This window comes from Dendropsophus ebraccatus, chromosome 3, assembly GCF_027789765.1.
Source record: "Dendropsophus ebraccatus isolate aDenEbr1 chromosome 3, aDenEbr1.pat, whole genome shotgun sequence".
NCBI lineage: Eukaryota > Metazoa > Chordata > Amphibia > Anura > Hylidae > Dendropsophus > Dendropsophus ebraccatus.
The window spans coordinates 85,829,578-85,853,938 of record NC_091456.1 but is presented as its reverse complement, the minus strand read 5'-3'; the positions used below and the strand labels follow the sequence as shown (position 1 = coordinate 85,853,938).

Genomic DNA, 24,361 nt, shown 5'->3' with positions numbered 1-24,361 from the left:
AGAGAGAGATCTATGGTTTGCATTATAGCATTTGTAGCTGCCATAATAGATCTCCAAATGGCAAACAATATGGAAATTATTCTTCACTGTAGATCTTCCAGGTGTCGTCTTTCTAAAGACGTCATAGAACAGAGGATATGGATGCTAAGCTTGGTGTCAGATGCCAGACACCATGAAATAATGACATATCCTAGAAGCATGGGAATACTCAAATTATTTGTTTGTTTACAGGTTATTAGTCCTGACAGCATTTAAAGTCTTACAGGTAGAAAACTGTATATTTAGGCAACTACATAAGTTACTCTCTTTATTAAATGATTACTTTATATTTTGTAGGCATCCAGCCGTATGAAAACACCTGTTAAATTTGTAACGGCGACATCTGTTCTCCCTTTTAACCCTGCTGCATTTCTAGAGGTATAGTTTTATCGTTTAATGAAGTAGCACTGTAGTAATAACCCTGTTTGTCTATCATATTTTTATACCAACTTTTGGTCTCCTTTTAGATAATCCTATACTTGAGAATGTGCCTGGCTCATAGTGCTGGAGTAGACCCAACCTGCCAGTCTTTAGCAGATATGCAAGACCAGGCGCCAGCCTTGGGACGCTATGTTAGAGAGCTAATGTCTTATTCTATCACCTCACCAGACTCCAAAAACGGAGACATGAACCCTGTGGAGATGTATATAAGCCTTATTCAGCAACTGTTGTCTGCAGCTGGAGGTAACATACAGAATCGTGTTTTATCAAGTGATTAAGTAACCTATTACTGTATCAGACACTGAGCCCATGATACTTTAATTCTTTTTGCTTTGGTTAGTAATGTATTAAGAAAATTCACAATTGGATTTATCTTGATTTGCAGGTCTACAAGTTATGTATTGCCTCCTTGAGATAGTATCTATATATCCACAGAAGCTGGCTGCATCTTTAGTAGATAAAATAGACTGGATAAAGGTATCTACCAAAAGAGCATTTTTTTTTTCTTCTATAGGTTTCCTCCCCTGTGTTTGCACTTTGTACAAATTCTTTTAGTGATATTTGTTACTGTCGGTAATTGTCACTTCTGTATGTGTGTATTCTCAGAGTCTGATGAGCGCTAACAAGGAGGAAATGCGGGAGCTGGCAGCTCAGCTGTTTGCAGTAGTTGTAGTTACATTACCTGGTCCTGAGCTACAGTCTATAATTCAGGGTCTAATCAAGACCACTAAGGAGCCACATGTAAGTATGAAGACAAACAAGGGTTATTGTAGTTAGGACATCTGCTCATTTGCTTTTCTTGGTACATGGGTATAAATGTCAATTTCCTTCAGGATTACTTTGTAAACCTTTGCTGTTAGTAGGATAAAAAGCAGTGATACTAAGTAGAATGTGGGTACTGGGTTAATAGGTTGGTATGAAATGGCTTTAATATCTGCTTACAGAATCCAGAGGCTCAACATGGATCTCTGCTGGCTTTAGGATATTTGATTGGTAGATACCTGGACCTTTCCAGAACCAAGAAAGAGCAAACAGGTATTAAGCAAATGGAACCCTTGCCTCTTCCTGAACAGGATGAAACCATCAAGGCTTGTGTGGAAACCATTGGTAAGTCTCTGGCTTAGACACAAACATGGTACTGCATTCATTTATATTTTGTAGGTGAAATGGTCTTTTTCAAACTCTGTCACAATCTTAAATATTTAAGCCACAATGCTTGAAAGAAATTATAACAGCTGCAATAAAGACCGTACGGGTAAATAATGGGGTTTGTCAGGAGTCAGTCTCCTAACAATCTAACATTGATGGCTTATCTAGACTATAGGCAATCGGTGTCATAAGGAAGGGTAACAACGTTAAAAACAACCAGCTAAGCACTGACATTACGAAACCTAAAATCCTTTGATTTTAGTTATATACAAGTAATCTCTAATCTTCACTTGACCTCTGTGCTCTCCTCTTGTCGTCTTTTCAAACAACCATCTGCATTTACTATTATTGTTATTATTTATTTATAAAGCGCCCTATTTTTTTATGACATTGCACCATACTCTCTAACACATCTGGCTTTCAAAGACTGTCACAACTTTTAAAAGCAAATTGAAAACCCATTTCTTCATAAAAGCCTACAGTAAAACCCCTGCCTTGACACTGCCATATAGGCAGCCCTCTCCCTCTCCTACTTTCTCCTTGCCTAATACATTGTAAGCCTTCACAGGCAGGGTCCTCTCTCCCTCTGTACCAGTCTGTTTTTTACTCCATTCATGTTCACTGTACGCACTTGCTTTTGTGGTATGCCGTGTATTTTAACCCCTAACTAATGACACTCTTAAAGAGACTAAGCTAACCTGCTAATATGTCCCTACTGCACAGGAGACGCCAAGGAGGAAGGTATTACCTTCCTCCTCAGCGCCGTTCCGGTGCATTTAGTCTTTTGCTCCATGATCCGGCAAAATAGTTAGGAGCCCCCATAGCGCCAATCTTGGCCAGCCCCCTTCATTATCATTAGAAAGGGGCAGATCAGCGCTGTAAGGGCGGGGAAGTGCACCTAACGGTCTTACCGGACCATGGAGAACTTGACTAACTGCACCCATACGGTGCCAAGGAGGAAGGTACGAGACATACCTTTCTTCTTGGTGTCTCCTGTGCAGTAGGGACATAACAGCAGGTTAGATTCGTCTAACCTGCTGATAGTTCCCCTTTTAAAATAAATAATAATGGGTTTTGGAGCCTTAGCAGATGTATGGTTCTCCTTTCTTTCAAAATCTTATCTTCAAAACCACACGAATTTCCCCCAAAGTACCCTTATGCTTACTATCCTGTTTTGTTCTGTGTCCACCTAGTCTGTGTGTTCTAAAGTGTTCTTTAGTTTAAGATATGTGAATCTATTAACTTTTTAAAAAAAATATTTTAATATGTTATATTGTCCTAAGTGAAATGGAGAAGCAACATCTCAGCTTGCTGTTTTTGAAATGACGTCCTAGTCTCACTGCTCTTACAAAATGATGATAAACCTAACTTGTGCTTATGGTTGTTATAAGGCTAGGTTCACACTGCGTTTTCAGCATCCGTTTAACGCATCCGTTTTTTTGCAAAAAACGCATGAAAAACGGATTGCAAAAAACGGATTCATTTGTGTGCATCCGTTTTTCCATTTACTACCATTATAAAAAAAAAACGGATCCGTTTTTTTTTTGACGGACCAAAACGGACAAAAAAACGTTGCTGACCCTATTTTTCTGGACGTTAAAAAAAACGGATCCGTTAAACGGATGCTGAAAACGCAGTGTGAACCTAGCCTAACAGAGAGAGGGTGTACACATTTAGAACATATTTGCAGTGGCTGCAGGTTGCATGTATGCACAACTCTTCTGTAGTTAATGGGAGGAAAACATACACATTCTGCTGTCTGCAGTTCTAGACTTTACAAGGTTTGTTTTTCACCAATTACACATTCACACAATGATGTCTTTCTTTTTTTTGTCTAGGTACACTATTGGATAATGGATCTCCCTTGTCAGTTGCTGCAGTTACGGCATTGGGGGAGATTGGGCGAAATGGGGCTCTTCCAATACCAGATGAAGGTACAGGATTCACCAAGAAGCAGCTGGTAGAAAATCTTTTGGCCAGAATACCTTCTGGTAAAGAGACAAATAAGGTAATGTGTATTTTTGTTTTATTAAAAGATTTTTCTGGGCTAATGAAAGTATAATATAAAATAAATGCTATACTATGGGAAGATTCATCATCACTTTGTCCCCCATCTCATGGGCATGGTGGGGGGCGGCAAGCCCCCTGGCATCTTAGCGACAATGGCCGCCACACAACACCTCACCAGTGTGAACAGATGGATAAACTCACCTTATGCTCCCAGCCAGCAGACTAAGAGGAGCTAGGCACTGACCTTTATGCAGATTCTTGCTATATAAAAACACCTGGTGGTGTAGGTGGAGTGCTAGAACCAAGGCAAAAAAATGAGGGGACAGAATATATGCAAACATAAAAATTACTCATCACACATCTGCTACTCTTGGTGCACTCCTCTTTTTTAATGTGCATTGATAAATTTTTTATCTTACGTTTGAACTATAACTATAGAATATAACTATAACTATAAAATATTTTTTCTGCTTATTTTTAATTTGCCTAGGTCATGATAACAACTTTAGCAATTCATTTCTTTGTACGGATTCCAAGATAGGTCCGCCCCAGTCCCGCCCCCCTAACTTTACCCCTCCTCTCTCCTGGACACTGTTTCTTAAGTGGAAGACCACCGCCCGCCACCAACAACTTGAGCGGTGGATAACAGTGATCTGGGCAGGCGGCAGCAAACACATGCCCAGATCGCTATCCCTCTGTCTGCCGCTCTCCCTCACATCATGTGAGTGAAAGTGGTGCTGTGAGAGGACAGGGATGATGGATGAGACAGGGAGGATGATAGAGAGGGGTATGATGACAGGTAGAGGGGATGAGAGTGATGATGTGAGGAATGAGTAGAGGGGATGATGAGAGTGATGATGTGAGTCATCCCCTCACATCATCCATCTCCCTCACATCATCCATCTCATTATCCCCTCACATCATCCCTATCCCTCACACCATCCCCCTCCTTCTCATCATTCCTCTCATAAGAGATGATGTGAGGGAAAGGGATAATGTAAGGGATAGGGATGGTGAGATGGATGATGTGAGGGAAAGAGGTTGATGTAAGGGGATGATGAGATGGATGATGTGAGGGAGAGGGATGATGAGAGAAACATCAGACTGGAGGGACAGCACAAATTATCAATAGATTATTCTTGTGGCCCCTTGCAGTCACCTTGTAATAAAGCCGTCAGCTCTCAAATCTTTACATTAGCATTACCAAAGCTGTGGCTCTATACTTGTGACAAAACTACAATTCCCATCATGCCTGGACAGTGTTTTGCTATCTGTGAATGCTGGGAGTTGTATTTTTTACCCAGCTGTAAAGCAACAGAGAACAGTAAAAACACATCATTTCTGCCCTCCCTGTGGCTGTAAAGCTGTGACAAGATGAAAACCCCCATCATAATGTGACAGCTAGTGGATTTTCAGGGTATAATGGGAGCCGTAGTGTCACAACACGTGTGTAGACGGTTATATATGTATATAAAACATATATGTCTAGGAAATAGAAAAGTCACTGTCATAGGAATGATCAGTCTGCCCCTCAGTGTTAGAATACGAGCTGTGACATCTAACCTACCTTCTTCTTTCTTTGGCACACTTCAATGAAAAGCAGGTATCTGTAGTGTGTGAGTGTGTGTGTTCTGGAGGGAGTGGGGGGTGTGGCAGGAGAGGAGGAGGGAGGAGACAAGGGGGGGGGAGGAGAGAGGAGGCCACGCCCACTTTCAGACAACCAGAATAAAAAATTTATTTATTTTTCTGAGCCGAAGAACTCGGGATATCTCAGCAAGCGCACAAGATATACCCACAATTTACTGCTCTTATTAAAGGGTAACACATGGGCTTTTTAATTTAGTAATTTCATTTTTCATTTAGTAATCTAAATTATAGTTACGCTTTAAGGAGAAAATCCTACACAGGAAAGAGTATTTTAAACTTTAAAGCGTACAGTCATGTAAATGCCATTTAAATATAATTTTTCGGAACTCCATAAGTATTAATAGTATAAGTGATTTTAAGAAACTCTGTAATAGGTTTTATTAAGCAAAAAGTTTGAATGCTTGTGAATGCACCCTTAGGGCCCTATTCCACTGGACGATTATCGTTCAGATTATCGGTAAATCGTTCGAATCTAAACTATAATCGTTCGGTTGAAATGCAGTTAACGATTAACGACCGAACGAGAAATCGTTGATCGCTTTATAAGACCTGGACCTATTTTTATCGTTGCTCGTTCGCAAAACGTTCGCAAATCGTTCGCATTGAATAAGACATTGTTTGGTCGTTCGCAGTAGATACGAACGCAATAGCGAAGAAATAGCGAAGAAAAAAACGATCGCAAATACGATCATAAGTAACGATTATCGTTCCATGGAAATGAGTGAACGTTTTCAGGTCTTTCGCAATAGCGGTCGTTTGAGATCGTTAATCGTTAACGATTATGCGAACGATAATCGTTTGGTGGAATAGGGCCCTTAAAGTGGTAACTATCATTTTTAAAACTTGACAGGTCATAGCAACATGTCAGAAGTACTGATCAGTCGGGGTCCGGCTGCTGAGAACCCAGCTGTTCTAGTAATCGGCAGGGTTCTTAGCAGCAGGACCCCGACCAATTAGCACTTCTGATATGTCAGAAGTTTTTAAAAATGATATTTACACTTTAAAGAGAATCTGTCAGCTGTAATTTATGTTTCAAACTTTTAAAGCTGTTCGATAGCTATTATGTGAAGGAGACCCATGTTACCTTTTAAATATCCAGCTGTGCTTCCAGATTGTAGAGAAATGCTTTTATTCTCTGGTATAAGGTGTCTCCCTGCTGTAACTGCTATCTAACCGTGTCAGTGGGTTGGAACGTGAATTATAGCTGACAGATTCCCTTTTTAAAATTGCTGCTTTACAGCTCAAGAAATGGCTGAAGAAACGGCCCAAATGAAAAAAAAAATCCTTAAAAAACAGACGAGATAGCTTAAGGTCCATTTTGGGGTGGTTTTCTTTTATTTTTTTTCCCTCTGGCAAAGTATCTTGTCCAGTATTGCTGCTTATCCACGGGTTTCTTCCTGCAGGCAAAAGAAAGAGCTATAAGAACACTGGGATATTTTCCTGTTGGAGATAGTAAATTTTCTCCCCAGAAGATGCTCCTGCAAGGATTAATGGAATCAGTAGAAGTAAGTTACCGATTTTCTTTGCAAGATAAGGGGTATTTTTTTGCTCATATACTGTCTCAGCCATTGATACATTTTTGAGATTTTGTGGATTTGCTTTAATGTTAAACATATATTGTTTCCAGACTGTCACAGGGTTGGTATAATATTGGTGAATACAGCTTATATAAGAAGAAGGTGCCATGAATGTAGGTGGATAAAATAGACTTTTTGAGAAAATTCTGAGGTCCACTAATATATTTAAGCACAGCATTGCTAAAGAAAGTTCTATGATTATCTCATGTAACTGAAACATGCAGAAATCCATGGATATTAACAGAGCAGGTGTAGATTTCTGATGGTAAATCTGGGTTGGATTAGGACAAACCTTCCTCCTCGCTTTGCCGGGCTTCCCAAGTTGGTTTTTGCAAAAATATGCACCTTTTTTGTGTTGTATATCAGGGGAGCATTTGATAAATGTTCCCCCATGTGCTTGTCACTGACACAGAAACATCTGCTACAAATGTGCCTTGTGTGTATATATATACCCTCAGCTGATCATTGTCTTTTGGCAGGTTTAAAAATCATTGGCCACCGACTGCCCATCACTACCTGTAACAGGTAGCGTGGCTGACGGCTGTTGATTGTGCATATAAAATTATAAAGCTATTACTTACCTGTCCAGGCTCTGGCCTTGAAGTGAGAACTGCAGCTGCAGTGACCATGGAATCCCACTTCCATGGTCACTGCAGCTGCAGTTCTCACTTCTGGACGTGTCTCTGCAGTGACAGGCCGCTCAGCCAGTCACTAGCAGAGACGGAACAGCACTGCGGCCAGTGATCGGCTGAGTGGCCTGTCACTTCAATAAAGTGACCAGTAGTCAGAACTGCAGAGACCAGGGAATCCCACAGACAAGGCCTGAGAACACTGGGGAACGTGATCATGTAAGTAATAGCTTTATTATTTTACACCAAAGCAAGGGCTGCACAGACATCGCCAATGTTCGAGTTGTATAATAGGCTCTGTTGGCTCGCATAATACGGACATCAGCATGTCTGAAGCAGTATGCTGCTACACTCTTCTGTGTACCCTATTATTAAAAAGCTTCTCTTATCTACATTTACTAGCCAGATTGCAGCTCTTTATTTACCATCTGCATAGATCAGGGTCCCATTTTGTGACTTCTGCAACATAGTATGAAAAATCTCTTTAATGCAAATGAGCATCTTTGCAGTGCCCTTTGCTGAATAAGAAAATGCACTGTATCTGTTTTTAAACACCTAAGTAGGTACCTTCTCTTACCTCCCTGTGTAGGCAAAGCAAATTGAGCTCCAGTTTACTATAGGAGAAGCAATCACTAATGCAGCTGTCGGCACAAAGTCCACAGCTGCCCGAGATGTATGGATGGTTTCTGAGGAGGATTATCAACCTTGTGCAGGTAACAGTTTTTTTTTTTTACTGTGGTTTCATTTGTTTTTGGACCAAATCGCTAATATTTCTCCTTAAGCAGAGTGTCATAAATTTGCAATTATAGGCCATCTGTGCCCCTTTGGGAAATCTGGGAAGGAGGTTATGCAAAACAGCTGTCTGATGCCACCCTTTTAGAGGCAGCTTTCATTCAATTCAGTGTTTCACTTCGCGTATGGGGCTTAGAATGTTACTAGTGACATATGCCACACTATAAATCTCGAGGATGAAGGATTACCCATCTGTAGACACCTGTTTCTGGCTTCTTGCCCCTCTTCCTTACAGAGCAGGGTGTTGGCAGGCTACAGAGAGGCCTATCATCGCTGTGCCAAAGGGATAGTATTTCTCCTTAAGTTTTGCTTATGTTTGACTTTTTGCTGCCTATAAACACATTTTTGACTGTATAACTTAAATGGTGTCTTTATTTTTCCAGATGTCAAAGAGAATGATGTTGTTACATGGGTTTTGGACCAGATTCTCAACAAGCATGGCGTCAGCGTGAATCCACATGTCAGACAGGCATCCTGTATATGGCTGCTGTCGATTGTAAAAAAACTGAGTAATCACCAGGAAATAAAGGTTAGTTACATGGCTAAAACATCTGTTTGGTACTGCAGACATTTATATTGTATTTGAACATAGTCTTGCCTTACTAACATGCAGTTACTGTTCCATTACACTAGAATGAAACAACCTAATAAATGCAGTTACTATTCTAAATATACAATATATTATTGTAATGACTCAATATGTAATCCTTCATTGCCTTGCAGTATGGCTACTCATATCCTAAGTGTAAAATTCCCCCCCCCCCCCCCCCCCCCCCCCTGATCAGATTATCCCCTAACCTGTGGATAGAGGATAACATGGCAAGTTGGGTAAACTACTTTAGGGCTCTCATATACATTAGACATGTGTGTGGTGGCCTCATGACTTTTCACCAGTAGGTGATGTCGGTGGAGAGAAGGAGCAGGCATAATTAACCCCTCAACGACTCATGACTGGTATACAGGTATACCCGTCATGCCGCCGTTAAGGGGAATGCAGAGAAGGATCCCGGCGTAAAAACCCGCAAAGTGCAAAATTGATGATTTTTGGTGATCAAATCCACAAAAATTGTAATAAAAAGCATTTAAAAAGTCCCATATATGCAATCAAGGTACAGATCATGGCGCACACAATGACACCTCACACAGCCCCATAGACCAGAAAATAAGTGTTATAAGGATGGGAATAGAGCAATTTAAGGAACTTTTTTTTTATTATTATTATTTTTTTTAAAAGATTAAAATTTTTTAAAAGCAATCAAATAAAACAAAAGTTTTACAAGTTTCATATTGTTGTAATGGTACCAATTTAAGGAACATAAATAATATGTTAGTTTTAACATGGGGCAAACGGTATCAACACAAACACCCCCAAATAAAATAAATTGCCCTTGTTTTTCTATTTCACTGCACAAACAATTTTTTTTCCAGTTGTGCAGCATATTTTGTAGAAAAAAAAAGTTGGTCAATGCAAAGTACAATTAGTGTCACAAATAATAAGGGCTCATATGGGTCTGTAGGTGAAATAATGCAAGCACAGTGGTTTTTTAAACAGAAGGAGGAGAAAATGAGAGAGCAAAAACAAAAATTGGCTCCGCCCTTTAAAGGGTTAAATTGTTTTCAGGGAAATAAGACCTGCCCAGAGGAGTCTGGCAACCACTTACTGTCCCCTCTTTTCTGAATACATGAATGCTTGACTGAACCTAAAGTCACACTGTTACCCCCTTTTTGCATTCTGACTCGTCTACACAGGTGTAAAAGGTAAATTTAGCGGTTTTCATTCCTTATTTTATATCATACATTATGGTGTTTGTTCAAGTAAAAAGTGATCTTTTATCATCTGCAGATTGTGCTAAGTGGGCGGAGCTTCACGGCAACAGCGCCACTGCTGACCTCCATGACGTCATATGCACATAGGCCCCGCCGACCATTGGAACAGGCTGGCCTAAAGGTCTAGGCCCCACCCTCTCTAGGTTGTCCCATACTATTGGACATCACGGTGGTGGCACTGTGGGTGGGGCTAAGTGGCCTGTTGCCTTGAAGCCCCGCCCACTTAGCTCAATCTGCCATTGATAAAAGATCACTTTTTACTTGAACAAGCAGCATGACGTATGATATAAAATAAGGTATGAAAACTGCTAAATTTACCCTTTACATCTGTGTAGAGAAGTCTGAATGCAATAAGGGCTGACAGTGTCACTTTAAGTATTTATGGGGGGGAGGGGGGGTGAAGAGAGACTGTTTAGCCAATAGCTATTGTGTGTACAACCTATAGTGCAACTCAAGTTTATATAAATGTGTTTATATAAAATGTGTGAAACTGCCTCTTTTTTTTATTCTCTCATATAGTCAAAACTTAAAGAAATCCAAAGTGCCTTTATATCTGCTCTTTCTGATAATGATGGTATGTACCTTGTATCTCAAGTTGCCTCTTGCAGTTGTTGGATTGTATCAAGGCTTTTTCTATCAGAGTAAAATACATGTATTCTTTTATCTATTAGTTAGGGTGCGTTCACATGTACAGGATCCACAGCAGATCCTCAGCAGATTTGATGGTGCAGATTTGATGCAGTATTCAGTTATTTAGTTCAAATCTGCACATCATCAGATCCGCTGCAATACGGTACGTGTAAAGCTACTCTTAGGGTGCGTTCACACCTACAGGATCTGCAGCAGATTTGATGCTGTGTTCAGTTATTTAAATGAAATCTGCTGCAGAAAATCAGCTGCAGATCCTGTAGGTGTGAACGCACCATTAAACAGCATTTCATAGTGGCACACCTCAGATTTGCTTTACAGCAATGTCCCCACATAATATACACATGCTTACCTTTGTACGTGCCTGGTGGGATGCAGAGTTTTTTTGGGTAATTTGGAATCCACATTAAGGTTTTTTATGGTAGAACTGCTTGTGAGCCTTACTACAGAACAGTATGTACATTAATGCAGCTTTAGGCTTCAGCTCTATAGCTCTTATCATAACTTATGTTATTTTTGTAATTTTACCAATTTTACTTTTTTGATGTTTTTGCAAACATATATCAGTTATTTGTGTGTGTTTTGGGGAATTGGAAATGTGTGTACTATTACATATGCTTATGCAGTTAATGTCTCAGTCCATGTATCAGCCTAACTCCTTTGAGTGTGTTGATAATTGCACAAAATCTGTTGCAGAACTTAGCCAAGATGTTGCTTCGAAAGGTCTTGGGTTGGTATATGAACTGGGCAGTGAACAAGACCAACAGGAGCTGGTGTCCATACTTGTGGACACACTCATGACTGGGAAAAGGTACTGTGACTCCTTGTGTTCTGAGTGTGTGTCATAACTGATATTATTACTAGATTGATATTTCACCAAACCTGTGCTATACAGTTATTAATTGTAGTAACATGTTCTTTTTTATTCTATTATGATTGTTTGGATTGCATTTTGTGTATGGTTGTGCTAAGTTTTGGAAAATCTTGCATTGTATTGTACTTTCATCAAACCTTTATGGCCTTACAGTGATTTCATAGAAACATAGAAGAGTCATTTTACGCATTTTAAGGCTACTCTGTATCCACAATCTGACCCCACCCCCCACCCCCCCCAAACCACTTGTACCTTCGGATAGCTGCTTTTAATCCAAGATCTGTCCTGCGGTCCGTTTGGCAGGTGATGCAGTTATTGTGCTAAAAAGTTACTTTTAAACTGGCAGCCCCATGCCCTACGGGAGTGGCCTGGATTGTGTATGCATTAGGTTGGCACAACCTCTCTGTCCCTCCTCATCATTAGGAATGCTCCAGGCAGATTGCCTCCTTATTCGTCAGCTGTGAGAGCCCGGCACATGGGCTGGATCGTTAAGGACCTGTGCAATGTTCAGCATGGAGAAAATGTTTCAGTGGCATTCCTAATGATGAAGAGGGTGAAGTGGAGGGACGGAGGGGTGGTGCAAAGTTAGGGCACAGATTCGCCTGTTGGGCACGGGGTTGTAAGTTTAAAAGTTGTTTTTTGGACAATAACTGCATCACCTGCCAAACGGACCGCAGGACAGATCTTGAATTAAAAGCAGCTATCTGAAGGTACAAGCGGTTTGGGGGGTCAGATTGTGGGTACAGAGTCACTTTAATAATTGTTCTTGTGGCTACTTAGTTTAGACCATACTAACCTATCCTTCTTTATTCCAGGGCAAAGCATGACGTTTCTGGAGAGACAGAGGTTTTTCAAGGCTCATCTATTGGTAAAACTCCAGAGGGGTAAGCGGATTATTAACTAGTCAATCAACTATGGTGAAAAACCTTTAGCATTGGATGCTGAGGGACACTGTGGACCACCTTGTTGTTAGTTATATCCTTAACAACTTAGGCCGCATTTCCACATTTGCAATCATAAATGCAGACGAAACCCTATTCCCATGTCATCACAGCAATATGTGGGGGTGTTTTTTGTCTGCACTCATATTTGCAAACATGGTCACATGGCCAGTTGTCAAGGATATAACTAATATAACTAAAGAGAGCATACATTTTAATATGCAAAGGAAAATACAATGAATTGTCTAAAAGAGAATGTGTAGTCTTGTATAATGGGTTGCATGTATACATAGCATTATTGAATCTAGTAATTTCCCCTTATTTATATAGTGGCAGCATGTTCTCTAGCTTTGCACACATAATAATGTTTGTTTTGTTTCTGTTCCTCTCACTGTTCATGCTCACAATTGAAGGATCTATATTCACACATTAAGACCAATTTTTAGAAGAAGACACATTAGTATATTTAGTTGTCCCAGTACCAGTCCTTTATTATAGTATAGCAATGTGTCTGTTTGGATGGACAGTGTTACGTCTATGAATTCTTTTTCATGGTTGTTCAGACAGGGGCTGTCTACCTACAAGGAACTGTGTGCATTGGCCAGTGATCTTAGTCAACCAGATCTCATATACAAGTTTATGAATTTGGCTAACCACCATGCTATGTGGAACTCGAGAAAGGTAAAGTCTTTCATGTTATGGTTCAGAGTACCCTGCTGCGTCTTGCAGGGGAGTTCTTCAGTGGACTCAAGCATTAATATTTAAGTGTAATGGTCCATTTACACAGAAAATCTGACAGATTATCTGCCAAAGATTTGAAGCCAAAGCCAGGAACAGACTATAAACAGAGATCAGGTTATAAAGGAAAGCCTGAGATTTTTTATCCTTTCAAATCCATTTCTGGCTTTGGCTTCAAATCTTTGGCAGATAATCTGTCAGATAATCTTTCTGTGTAAATGGACCCTAATTCTGAATAGTTAGTATAAGCCAGAATGTCATCTTACAAGGCCTCTTATGCATACACCAATGAGCTATGACAGCTAAGAGTGTTAAACATGTCAGTTTTTGGAGTGCACCCAAAACTATAAAAATTTACACTGAAGTTTTGCAGTGCAATTTTTGACTGTGATGCACATTAAAACACTGTGCTTCATCTGTACTCTCCTCAAAGTTAAAAACCACAGTAAGGGCCCTATTACACTAAACTATTATCATCCGTACTTGACCGATTGCCAGTCGTTCCGGTATAGATCATATTAAAAGGCAACGATCAGCCCATCAGCATAATGATGGCTTATTGTTGTCTTTTAAAATGTTCTGTTAAAACGTCAATGATATTGACAGTCTGCTGCACGTTGCTGCGGATAATATCAGTGTCGGCAGCAGACCCCCACTTTCTTCAATGGGCCACCCTGACGATCTAAGGATTGTTTACATCTGACTCATTAGGGTTATATTCTTACAAACAAAAATTTACAATTTCACAAATAAAACTATATTCACCTGCTGCTGATCCCGTCTGGTTTCTGTGCTGAATTGTCCCCATAGGAATTACCCACTTAGCCAATCTCCTGCCTGCAGCAGTCTCCTGCCTCAGCCAGTGATTGGCTGAGTGAATGTTTTCTGCAGGGACAAATTAAACCAGCCAAGAGTAGCGGGGTCCTGGAGTCTCCAAAATGGCAACAGGGGGAGATCAGGGCCAGTGAGTGTTTTTTATTTAAATTTTTTTTTTTTTTTTTTTAGTAGCGCTCCAAGCCAAATATTTAATAAACAAAAATGCAGCCAGAATATCCCTTTCACAAACTTTAAAGCATTACTGCCATTAATAACTTTTGAAATGTCATGAGATCATAGTAGGTCTAACTGCTGCATGCATCTCTCTTGCATCTCACATCTGTCTCATTGTAGTCTATAAAGCGAAAGAGTTGGATCTTTGGCTGGGGATCAGAGAGTGTCTCTAATCTCTTTGCTGCTGTCTCTTCCCAGCTGTAGCTTGGGATTGCAGCAGGCCTCAGCAGTGAGACCTGCTGCAATCAATAATTTTTGTCATGTCTGGTGACATGTGAAAAGTTGTTACAAATGACAGTAACTCTTTAATGTATAGATGCTGCTAAAATAGATTTGCATCTTCTGAATTAATATACATATTTTTTCCTTTTGTGATAGGGTGCAGCATTTGGTTTTAATGTGATTGCCACCAAAGCTGGAGAACAGCTTTCTCCCTTCATGCCTCAGCTGGTCCCACGTTTGTATCGTTATCAGTTTGATCCCAACACTGGAATCCGCCAAGCTATGACTAGTATTTGGAATGCTTTAGTCACGGACAAGAATACAGTGAGTCCATCATTCTAGGATATTTCAGTATTCTGCTATAACAAATCATCTTTTCCTTTCTCTATATCATCTTACTCTTTGCAGTAATAGGGCATGCTAAGCTTTTGGAGGGGTCCCCTCCTGAGGATCTTCTGTGTTAGCCAGAGCTGCAAGACACCAGAGTCCATAATAATTGCTGGGGTAAAAGATCAGGATGCTCTGTCTTCAGTTTAGATTGTGGCCTCATTCACACATCAGTGTTTTGAATCATTATTTGTCAAATGATACAAATAACTTAAGAAAACTGACATCTGAAATATTCCTATCCTTTAAAAACAATCATAATATGTAAAAATTGGTTGCAAAACCAGTGATCCCCTAAAAAACTTTAACAAAACTTTTTAGATTTTTTTTTTTGTTTTAGGTTCTTATATAGAGTGTAGGCTCTTATATAGAGTGACAATATTGAAAGATGACAGTTAATATTGCTGCTCAAAAACCTACAAATGAATGAATACCCTGGAGGGTTCCATATCTGAATTCCACTTGTGCTAGTCACTCATGATCATGATCAGTAAACCTTGTCCTTCCATTCTACAGTCTAATGGTATTCATGAAATATTTAGGTATCATTTAGGACAGATTTTTCCAGTTCTGGCCATAAAGCCCACGCCAGTTTGGTTATATACTGAAGATTTTCTTCAGGCGTGTTTACACACTGTGGCTGGGATGCAGGCAAAGACAGACTGCTTGTAGCGGCCAAGAATTGCATGTCAATTGAGTTGTAAATGGCAGTGCGGTATTGCGGCAAAACTGCTGTTCAGCTGTAATAAAAATGTGCTTCAGTTAAAGAGAACCTATCATGTTGAAAATGCAGTCCAATTTACAGGAAACATATAACACAGGAGTAGCTAAAAAGATTGATATATAGTCTTATAGGAAAAGGTCTTATTCTGTGGTAAGTAGGCAAGTGTGTGTGTGTGTGGGGGGGGGGGGGTTGTCCAGCTCGGTTATTAACATAGCTGTCAAATATTTCTTCAGGCCCCTTGCTAAGCGCTCTGGCTGCTACTTCTCACATGGACCCATTTCTGCAGTGACAGCCCGCTCAGCCAATCACTAACTGAAGCAGGACAGTGCCACGGCCAGTGATTGGCTGAGCAGGACACTAATTGTATATGTTATGAAATTGATATATGTAATTTATTTTCAAGTAAAATCTGTTTTTAAAAGTTAGAAAACATTATTATATTCATTTTAGGTGGATAAGTATCTGACAGAAATTCTTCAAGATTTGATAAATAACCTTACAAGTAATCTGTGGAGAATCCGTGAATCCAGGTATTAATCTCCTTTTGAACAGTTACTGAACCTTGGTTATAATTTCTCTGAACAGCAGACAGAGCAGTATAGCAGACACCCCATCTGGGGCTTCTGTGATGGCATCTGGTCCCCCACTCGTCCTACTACTTCCTATGTATGAGACAGGCTTGTGCAGTGGTTGGCTGAGCATGCAGAGTGTAACTTGACGGTAGTGGGGGATCGGACGACATCAAGAGCTGCGGAGGACCCAGGTAGGTAGGCATACCTTTTGTTTTGTTTTTTATGCCTCTGTAGCCAAATATAAACTTTTTTTTTGGGTGCGCAGATGACTCCTTTAAAGTGACAATGTCACCCCCTTTTTGCATTATGACTTCTATACACAGGTGTAAAGGGTGAATTTAGCAGTTGTTATACCTTATTTTATATCTTGCGTCATGGTGCTTGTTCCAGTAAAAAGTGCTCTTTTATTATCTGCGGATTGTGCTACCTGGGCGGGGCTTTACGGGTGCAGTGACACTTAGTCTCGCCCACACCGCCACCACAGACCCGCCCCTCTGTGACGTCATTGCCGTATAGGCCCCGCCCCTTGACAGCCATTGGAATGGGCTGGCCTAAAGGTCTAGGCCCTACCCCCTCTAGGTCGGATCATAACAATGGCCGCTAAGGGGCGGGTCTATGTGTTGATGTCACTGAAGGGCAGGGCCTATGGTAGTGAAGTGGCCGTGGCTAAGTGGCACTGCAGCCATAAAGCCCCGCACAGGTAGCACAATCTGCAGATGATAAAAGATCACTTTTTACTGGAACAAGCATCATGACATAGGATATAAATTAAGGTATGAAAACTGCTAATTTTACCATTTACACCTGTGTCACTTCAACTCACATATTTGCTAAATTTAATATTGCAGTTGGAACTGTGATTGTCTTACTAATAATAGAGTTTGTCGTCCTTTCCTTGTTGCAGCTGTTTAGCATTAAATGACCTACTACGTGGCCATCAGCTTGATGATGTTGTTGACAAGCTTCCTGAGATATGGGAGACACTCTTCAGAGTCCAAGATGATATCAAGGTGTGCTTTTGCTCTTACTCAAACTAATAAAAATCTGTGATATTTGTGCACTTGCAGATATAAACCACAATGTATTCCACCCAGAATAACTGTACAGATCATTGCCTGTCTGTAGATGTTTCACAATCTGTAAACAAATGCATTTTTAGTGTGTGTGTGTGTGTGTGTGTGTGTGTGTGTCTGTGTGTATATAGTTTAATGTAGAAGAAGCTCTCAGAGTACAATAAAGAACTTATATGAAACTTGTTGTTTTTGGTATAACTTAGACTTTTATTTGTTATACCATTTTGGCTTATTTCCTCTATTCCTCCCAGGAGTCAGTGCGAAAAGCAGCAGAACTGGCTTTGAAAACTTTAAGCAAGGTATACTTCTGTCTTTACAATTATCATTTATTGTTCTAAAGATTGGTATATGGATAACTAGGTAATTGTTGGGGGTCCAACCACAGGAACCCCCACACTGATTGAATGAAGATCTAACGAGACTTGACACACTTGTTCCCTATATTTTTATACTATATAATTACAGGCAAACATACGCAATACACTTTTATATATATCTCTATATGAAAATATGTTTCACCTCTATTAAATACAGTAGAAGTTTTGATTATCATCATGAAATACACTTTCAATTATTTCTGGGTATTCTCCTTTTGCACTATAAGGTATGCATAAGGATGTGTGAACCAAGCAAGGGAGCAGCTGGTCAGAAAACAATTTCTGTTCTTTTACCGTGCCTTCTGGACAAGGGAATTATGAGCACAGTGACTGAAGTTCGGGCCCTTAGGTAAGTAGAATGCAGTGTAGTTTGCGTGTACATTGAGGGTGTTATCCAGCTTTTCAAAACTGATGACTACTTTCATGCGGGTCTGACATCTGTCACTCCTACTAGCAATCTCTTCATTCGCACACCCATAGTGTAGCCTGCACTACGAATGTGCTTTTGTAGCGCTCCGTGCTTCACAGAGCACTACATTTCCACTTTATTACCAGTGCGATCCAGGCCGCAAAATGCGGTCCGCATTACAACATGTCCTTTTTTTTTATTGAGGCATGGATCGCGGCCCCATACACACATACGGACGTCTGAACGGGGCCATTGAATACCATTGGTCCTATGTTCTGTCCGCAATTGCGTGCCCGCAGTTGCGGACAGAACAACGGATGTGTGAATGTAGCCTTAGCTGCAGTGCTGACCTGAGCACCATGCCCCCACCAAATGGTAGTTGGACCCCCACCAATTTAATACTGATGACCTATCTAGAGGATAGGTTATCAATCTTGAAAAGCTGGATAACCCTTTATCCTTTTAAGTTGCTGCAGAAGAAGACATAGATAAGGAATTGTGAGCAGTCTGTAAAAACATCTTGCTAGCTATTCCTGTGATTACAGCTGTCTGCAATTTTCAAGTGGTTGTTTAATAGCAATATCAATTGGCAAAATTGTGGATACACATATAATATAGTCTATAAGTAGCAATGTATTCACTCAACTATTATGAGATTAGTTACTATGAACTTTTTGTTGTTGAGGAGGGTGTAACTTGGGAATAAGCACTGTCATTGAAAGGCTGACCAGTAGGAAGCAAAAAACATTCACTCTGCTGCTGTATCAGTTTCCAATACACAGGAGCAAAAAGAATTTAAAAAATCTGTGGTGAGTCTGTCCATAAGATGGAGGTGCATGTGACCATGCGCTCCCCCCCCCCCCCCCAGTATCCTCCATAGGCATATACAGGCTCTGTGTTGGAAGAGGCATGGTCGTTTGCTCCTTCATGTCGGCCATCTTATGGACAGACTCGCCACAGAACAGGCACCCCAGCCTGGAGTCTGATTTTAGCTCTGAGGTATACACGGTGGTACTATGCGTAAGTGCTGTGAGTACACTTACTAATACTGTACACTGAACAAGTTTACTATAAAGTGGCCAACCCCTTTAGATCGCACATTACAATGCCTGGTTATGGTACCCTGTTAGGTTCTAATAACAGCGCACTGGGTGTGGTATCATGAATGGCATGGTTGTTTACTTTGTCTTTTTATACGTTTATCACTCTTCTTCCTAGTATCAACACAATGGTTAAAATCAGTAAAAGTGCTGGAGAATTATTAAAGCCTCATACCCCAAAGCTCATCCCAGCTTTACTGGAATCTCTAAGTGTTTTAGAACCTCAGGTGCTGAATTATCTCAGTCTCAGAGCCACAGATCAGGAAAAGGTAAGTGTTGTCTAGTACTCTATCTTCATCCAAATAAAAGAAAAACGATACAGCTTGTGTTCAATGCTAGTGCCTCAAAAAGTAAGTTTAGAGGTTAGGGGCAACCGCTACATTGAAAAGAATATGCTGTGTCATCTTTCTGATTTGGATTCTCCTAATCTGTGCAGGCTGCAATGGACAGTGCAAGACTAAGTGCTGCTAAATCCTCTCCAATGATGGAAACCATAAATATGGTACGTAGATGGATGATAGGTTATAGTCTCTTTGTGCTTATAATGTTTGGTTACATACATTTTTAGATGTTTATTGCGTTTTCTAGTATATATGGTACCAGAAAACTGGGCAGCATGGTGGCTCAGTGGTTAGCACTGTTGCCTTACAGCATTTGGGTTCAAATCCCATGAAGAACAAACATTTGTATGAAGTTTGCAGTGCTCAGTCCAGAGAAGGCAAAATCTTTCACCACAAATGAAGTGTATTCTATACGCACTTTTATTGTCTGAATAGACTGTCCAAATAAAGCATCATTTTACTTCATTGGAGAGTGTAATACTTACTTCATCTGTGGTGAAAGAATTTGCATGGTGTTTGTATGTATTCCTTGTGTTTGCATGGGTTTCCTCTGGGAAACGGACATTGTCATTACTCATTGAGTCCTTGTCCCCAGTGGGGCTCGCTGTCTAAATGTTTTTGGTGTATGTATGCGGGTTGGGGGTGGAATGAGGTACGCACAGGGAAAACATGCAAACTCCTTTGTGACATGTAAACCCAGGGTCATAGCGCAAGGCAATGCTGCTAATTCCTGAGCTACCATGGTGCCCCAGATGTTTGGATCTACATATTATATATAAACTTCTTTTGACAATTGCTCACATTTAGTGGTGTTTGCTATAAAGTTGTGAAACAAGAGAATGTCACCACCTAATTCTCTGCTTTTTTTTAACAGTGTATTCAACATCTGGATGTCAGTGTCCTAGCTGAACTTGTTCCAAAATTGTGTGAACTAATAAAGAGTGGACTCGGGTTGGGCACAAAGGTAAGAGCAAGACAAATCTGAATTGTCAAAATAATACTTTATAATCTAGAGCTATCAAAGACCAGCTTTTCTGTCAGTGGAATGAATGGTTAGCTCAATGGTCCAGCTGCATTAAACTTGAATCAGTCTATTATGTGAATTTATGATATTCTCTTTATATTGAAGGGAGGATGTGCCAGTGTTGTTGTATCTTTAACAACGCAGTGTCCTCGGGATCTGATGCCTTATTCCGGTAAGTTTAAATCTGTCATGTTTATTTATATTATAAACCATTACTGCTTATAAAGACGGCAGACATACAGTAAGTCAGTTGCACTATTGTTTTCTAATGAAAAGGATAAAGTGCAACCTTCCTCCATATTATTTAGAAAAATAGAGATGTGTATTTTAAAGTAGAGCAAAAACACTTGTAGTAATGTTTTGCTAATGTCCTGCATAATTCACTTGATTAAAGCATACAAGGTAAGTGGGGGGCTTAGTACTTGTATACACATTATAGGTGCTATATGAAATATAATAAATGACTAGGAACTTTAAAAAAAAGGCTGCTTATCTTTATTCTATTATTGAACAGGTAAACTCATGAGTGCTTTATTAAATGGACTCTGTGATCGTAACAGTGTGGTACAGAAATCATATGCCTTTGCTTTGGGACATTTAGTTCGGGTAAGTTTTACGAACTTCATTGGTTGGACTGTAATCTTCATTTGAACTGTTTTTGTGTGTTCATTATGTTTGTATGTATTTGCAGACAGCCCGGGATACTAGCACTGAGAAACTTCTTCAGAAGTTGAGTGGATGGTACATGGAAAAGGAGGGTAAGTAACGTTTCCACAGATTTGTCAATCATTAGTTAAAGGAGTTAACAGGTATTGGAAACCGTCCTTGATGTGACTGTTCAGACCTGTCCCTTTTGAAAGCCAGCTTTCATCCCATGTGGGGCACTGTTTGTTTTTCTTGGATTATTATAGCTGGTGTTTTATATAATTCGCCTGATATTCTGCATTCAGTTCAAACTCCTTGCCCTCACCCTTAAAGCTCTCCACAATTCCACACCTCCATACATCTCCTCCCTCATCTCCACCTTCTATCCTTCCTGTGCTCTACATTCTGCTATTGGTCTTACACTAACATCTTCCATAATTCCGCCACTTTTGCTCTGTGTGCACGGAGCCTTAAAGAGGATAGTCACCCAGCTTTTAACTTCACAGCAAATCCACATATAGATACAACACAAAGCAATGTTTAACAGCTAAACATCTTGGCTTTATAAAACAGACCTCATACAAATGAAAGGTATATTATTTTCATAAATGACATCTTTTCCCAGATTAAGTAAAGAAGAAGAAAAAAAACTCTTTGGCTGATTGATAGAACCCTGAAGAAACATGTGATTTTGTGGATTTGCCATGAAGTGTGGGGTTTCATAAGTGTTACCAGGAGATGTAGTTATTGCTAGTAAACTGGTCTGTGACAATTTAACATGCTCTTTTGTGTCATTTGTATAGAGCCAGCATACAGAACAGGATGCACTTTAACAGTTCATGCCATTAGCCGCTACAGTCCTGATGTGCTAAAGAACCATTCAGGAATGGTGTTGCCTTTAGCCTTTCTTGCAATGCATGAAGTTTCAGATGATGAGAAAGGAGAAAAAGAAGACTCAAATCTTTGGAGAGAAGTGTGGCAGGAAAATGTGCCTGGTATGTACCTTATTCTGCTGGCTTGGGCCATAATGAATAGAAATTTATAGGGGTTTACACTTTTTGGATCTACTAGGTGTTTAGTCATTTTAGAAAATTACGTACATGGTATGCCTGATGGTGATAGTTTTCAAATCGCAATTCCTGATACGGAAATCTCCAAGCTGAGCTTAAAGCGACTCTGTACCCACAATCTGACCCCCCAAACTACTTGTACCTTCGGATAGCTGCTTTTAATCCAAGATCTGTCCTGGGGTCCGTTCGGCAGGTGATGCAGTTATTGTCCTAAAAAACAACTTGTAAACTTTCAGCCCTGTGTCAAATTGGCGTGGCCTAGAGTGTCCATGCCCTAGGATTGCAACACCCCTCCGTCGCTTCTCCCCGCCCTCCTCATCACTAGGAATGCCCCCGGGCAGGATTTTTCCTATTCATCACCTGCCTGAACATTGCACAGGTGCCTTAACGATCCAGCCCATGTGCAGTGTTCAGGGGATGAATAGTAGAAATTTGTTCTAGGGGCATTCCTAATGATGAAGAGGGAGGGAGTAGCGTTGCAATCCTAGGGCTGCAAGTTTAAAAGTAGTTTTTAGGACAATAACTGCATCACCTGCCGAACGGACCCCAGGACAGATCTTGGATTAAAAGCAGCTTTAAGGGATGCTTGCCTTGTTCCAAAGCAGCTTTGTTCAGTGCACCATTGGCTATTCAAGTTAATAGAACATTTTATAACCTTTCAAAAGACAGGAAAAATCCATTTGAAAAATGCTCATGTGGGGATGCAATAACATTCAGCAATGCTGGGAAATTTTCTCAACTTTGGAATTAAGTCAGATGCAGTATCCTTCACACTGTGAAAGGGGAATAACGACTTAGTAATTAAGAGTTTATACTATGCAAGGTTTAATACACTTGAACTTGCCTTGCCTCCTCCACACCTCCAACATTAACATGGAAAAACATGGTGACGCACTTAAAGAATTATGAGTATATTTGGTACTCTAGGAAGAAAAGATTGGTAGTTCTAGAAGGTGATCAGGTGGCCTCCCCTCCTCCCCCCCTCCCCCTTTCTGCCTCCTCCCCTCCTTTGGGGGGGGGAGGGGGGTAAAGGGTGTTGGTGGGGTTAGAGGGATAGAAAAAGAAAAGCAAATCAATATATGAAATCTATTTTTAGTGCTACTTTTGGGTGGAATCCCATGCCAACTTTATCTACCCAAAAGAGGTGTACCAGATTGAAGACTAATATACACAAAAGTACAGTGATGCCTGTGCTTTACACTATATTGCAGCATTCTTATTCCGTTATATAGCACAGTGCTTTTATCTCTTAAACTCAAGCCACAATTTAATATATTTACTGAGATGTCTAGCCTGTGACCTGATGCTTTCTATAATAGAAAACACCACACTTGTAGAAAATGCTCTCACAGTATTTCAGTTTCGCTGCAACAAAAGAAAGGGTTACATGGTATTTAAAAGGTTGACAACAAACTTATGATTGTGTTTTTTTTGTCTTTGTTTATACCATACACAGGAAGTATCAGTGGTGGCATTAGATTGTACATGAAGGAGTTAGTAGACATTTCACAAAAAGCTCTGCAGTCACCATCCTGGAAGATGAAAGCACAAGGTGCTGCTGCCATGGCTTCAATTGCAAAGCAGCAAACTGGATCACTGGTCCCTCCACACTTAGGAATGGTGATTAGTACTCTCTTGCAGGGCTTACCAGGGAGAACATGGACTGGAAAGGTAAGGACTAAACTTCTTATATTTAATACAACAGTTTAAGAAGTAGACCTAACAGCTGCAATACATCAGCTAAAACATGTTTACAGTGGTACCTCCGCTCTCGAACACCGGGTCCGAACAATTCGGTTCTCAAACCACAATTTCCCCCCAAAGTTTTGTTTGGTACTTGAACTTTGCTCGGTATCCGAACAAAAATGGAGGAGATGACTGTCGGCTGAACTATTGTTCAGTTATCAGAGGAATCTGATAATGAGATGAGATCCCCCACTCCGCTGAATAGAGTTTCCTAGCCAGCAGCAGAAAACTTCTGCTCTGGGAGGAGCATAACACCAAAATGATGGGTGTTGTGCCCTTCTTTGATGGGTGTTGTGCTCCTCTTTCTAA

General features: G+C 40.3%; 1 protein-coding gene across 1 annotated transcript in view; it reads left to right on the top strand.

Annotated features, from left to right (window-relative positions):
* The window catches only part of ECPAS (Ecm29 proteasome adaptor and scaffold), a 67,031-nt gene that overhangs the window by 23,242 nt on the left and 19,428 nt on the right, over window positions 1–24,361 (top strand). The window contains exons 17-42 of the mRNA XM_069962136.1: window positions 337–417; window positions 507–723; window positions 866–957; window positions 1,087–1,221; window positions 1,425–1,587; window positions 3,468–3,637; window positions 6,690–6,791; window positions 8,082–8,205; window positions 8,668–8,813; window positions 10,631–10,685; window positions 11,456–11,570; window positions 12,449–12,517; window positions 13,138–13,255; window positions 14,741–14,908; window positions 16,146–16,225; window positions 17,172–17,277; window positions 17,592–17,639; window positions 17,945–18,066; window positions 19,345–19,495; window positions 19,663–19,728; window positions 20,442–20,531; window positions 20,697–20,763; window positions 21,106–21,197; window positions 21,283–21,349; window positions 22,040–22,231; window positions 23,763–23,977. Coding sequence (XP_069818237.1) covers window positions 337–417; window positions 507–723; window positions 866–957; window positions 1,087–1,221; window positions 1,425–1,587; window positions 3,468–3,637; window positions 6,690–6,791; window positions 8,082–8,205; window positions 8,668–8,813; window positions 10,631–10,685; window positions 11,456–11,570; window positions 12,449–12,517; window positions 13,138–13,255; window positions 14,741–14,908; window positions 16,146–16,225; window positions 17,172–17,277; window positions 17,592–17,639; window positions 17,945–18,066; window positions 19,345–19,495; window positions 19,663–19,728; window positions 20,442–20,531; window positions 20,697–20,763; window positions 21,106–21,197; window positions 21,283–21,349; window positions 22,040–22,231; window positions 23,763–23,977 — 3,051 coding nt within the window. The remainder of the gene's footprint in view (window positions 1–336; window positions 418–506; window positions 724–865; window positions 958–1,086; window positions 1,222–1,424; window positions 1,588–3,467; window positions 3,638–6,689; window positions 6,792–8,081; window positions 8,206–8,667; window positions 8,814–10,630; window positions 10,686–11,455; window positions 11,571–12,448; window positions 12,518–13,137; window positions 13,256–14,740; window positions 14,909–16,145; window positions 16,226–17,171; window positions 17,278–17,591; window positions 17,640–17,944; window positions 18,067–19,344; window positions 19,496–19,662; window positions 19,729–20,441; window positions 20,532–20,696; window positions 20,764–21,105; window positions 21,198–21,282; window positions 21,350–22,039; window positions 22,232–23,762; window positions 23,978–24,361) is intronic.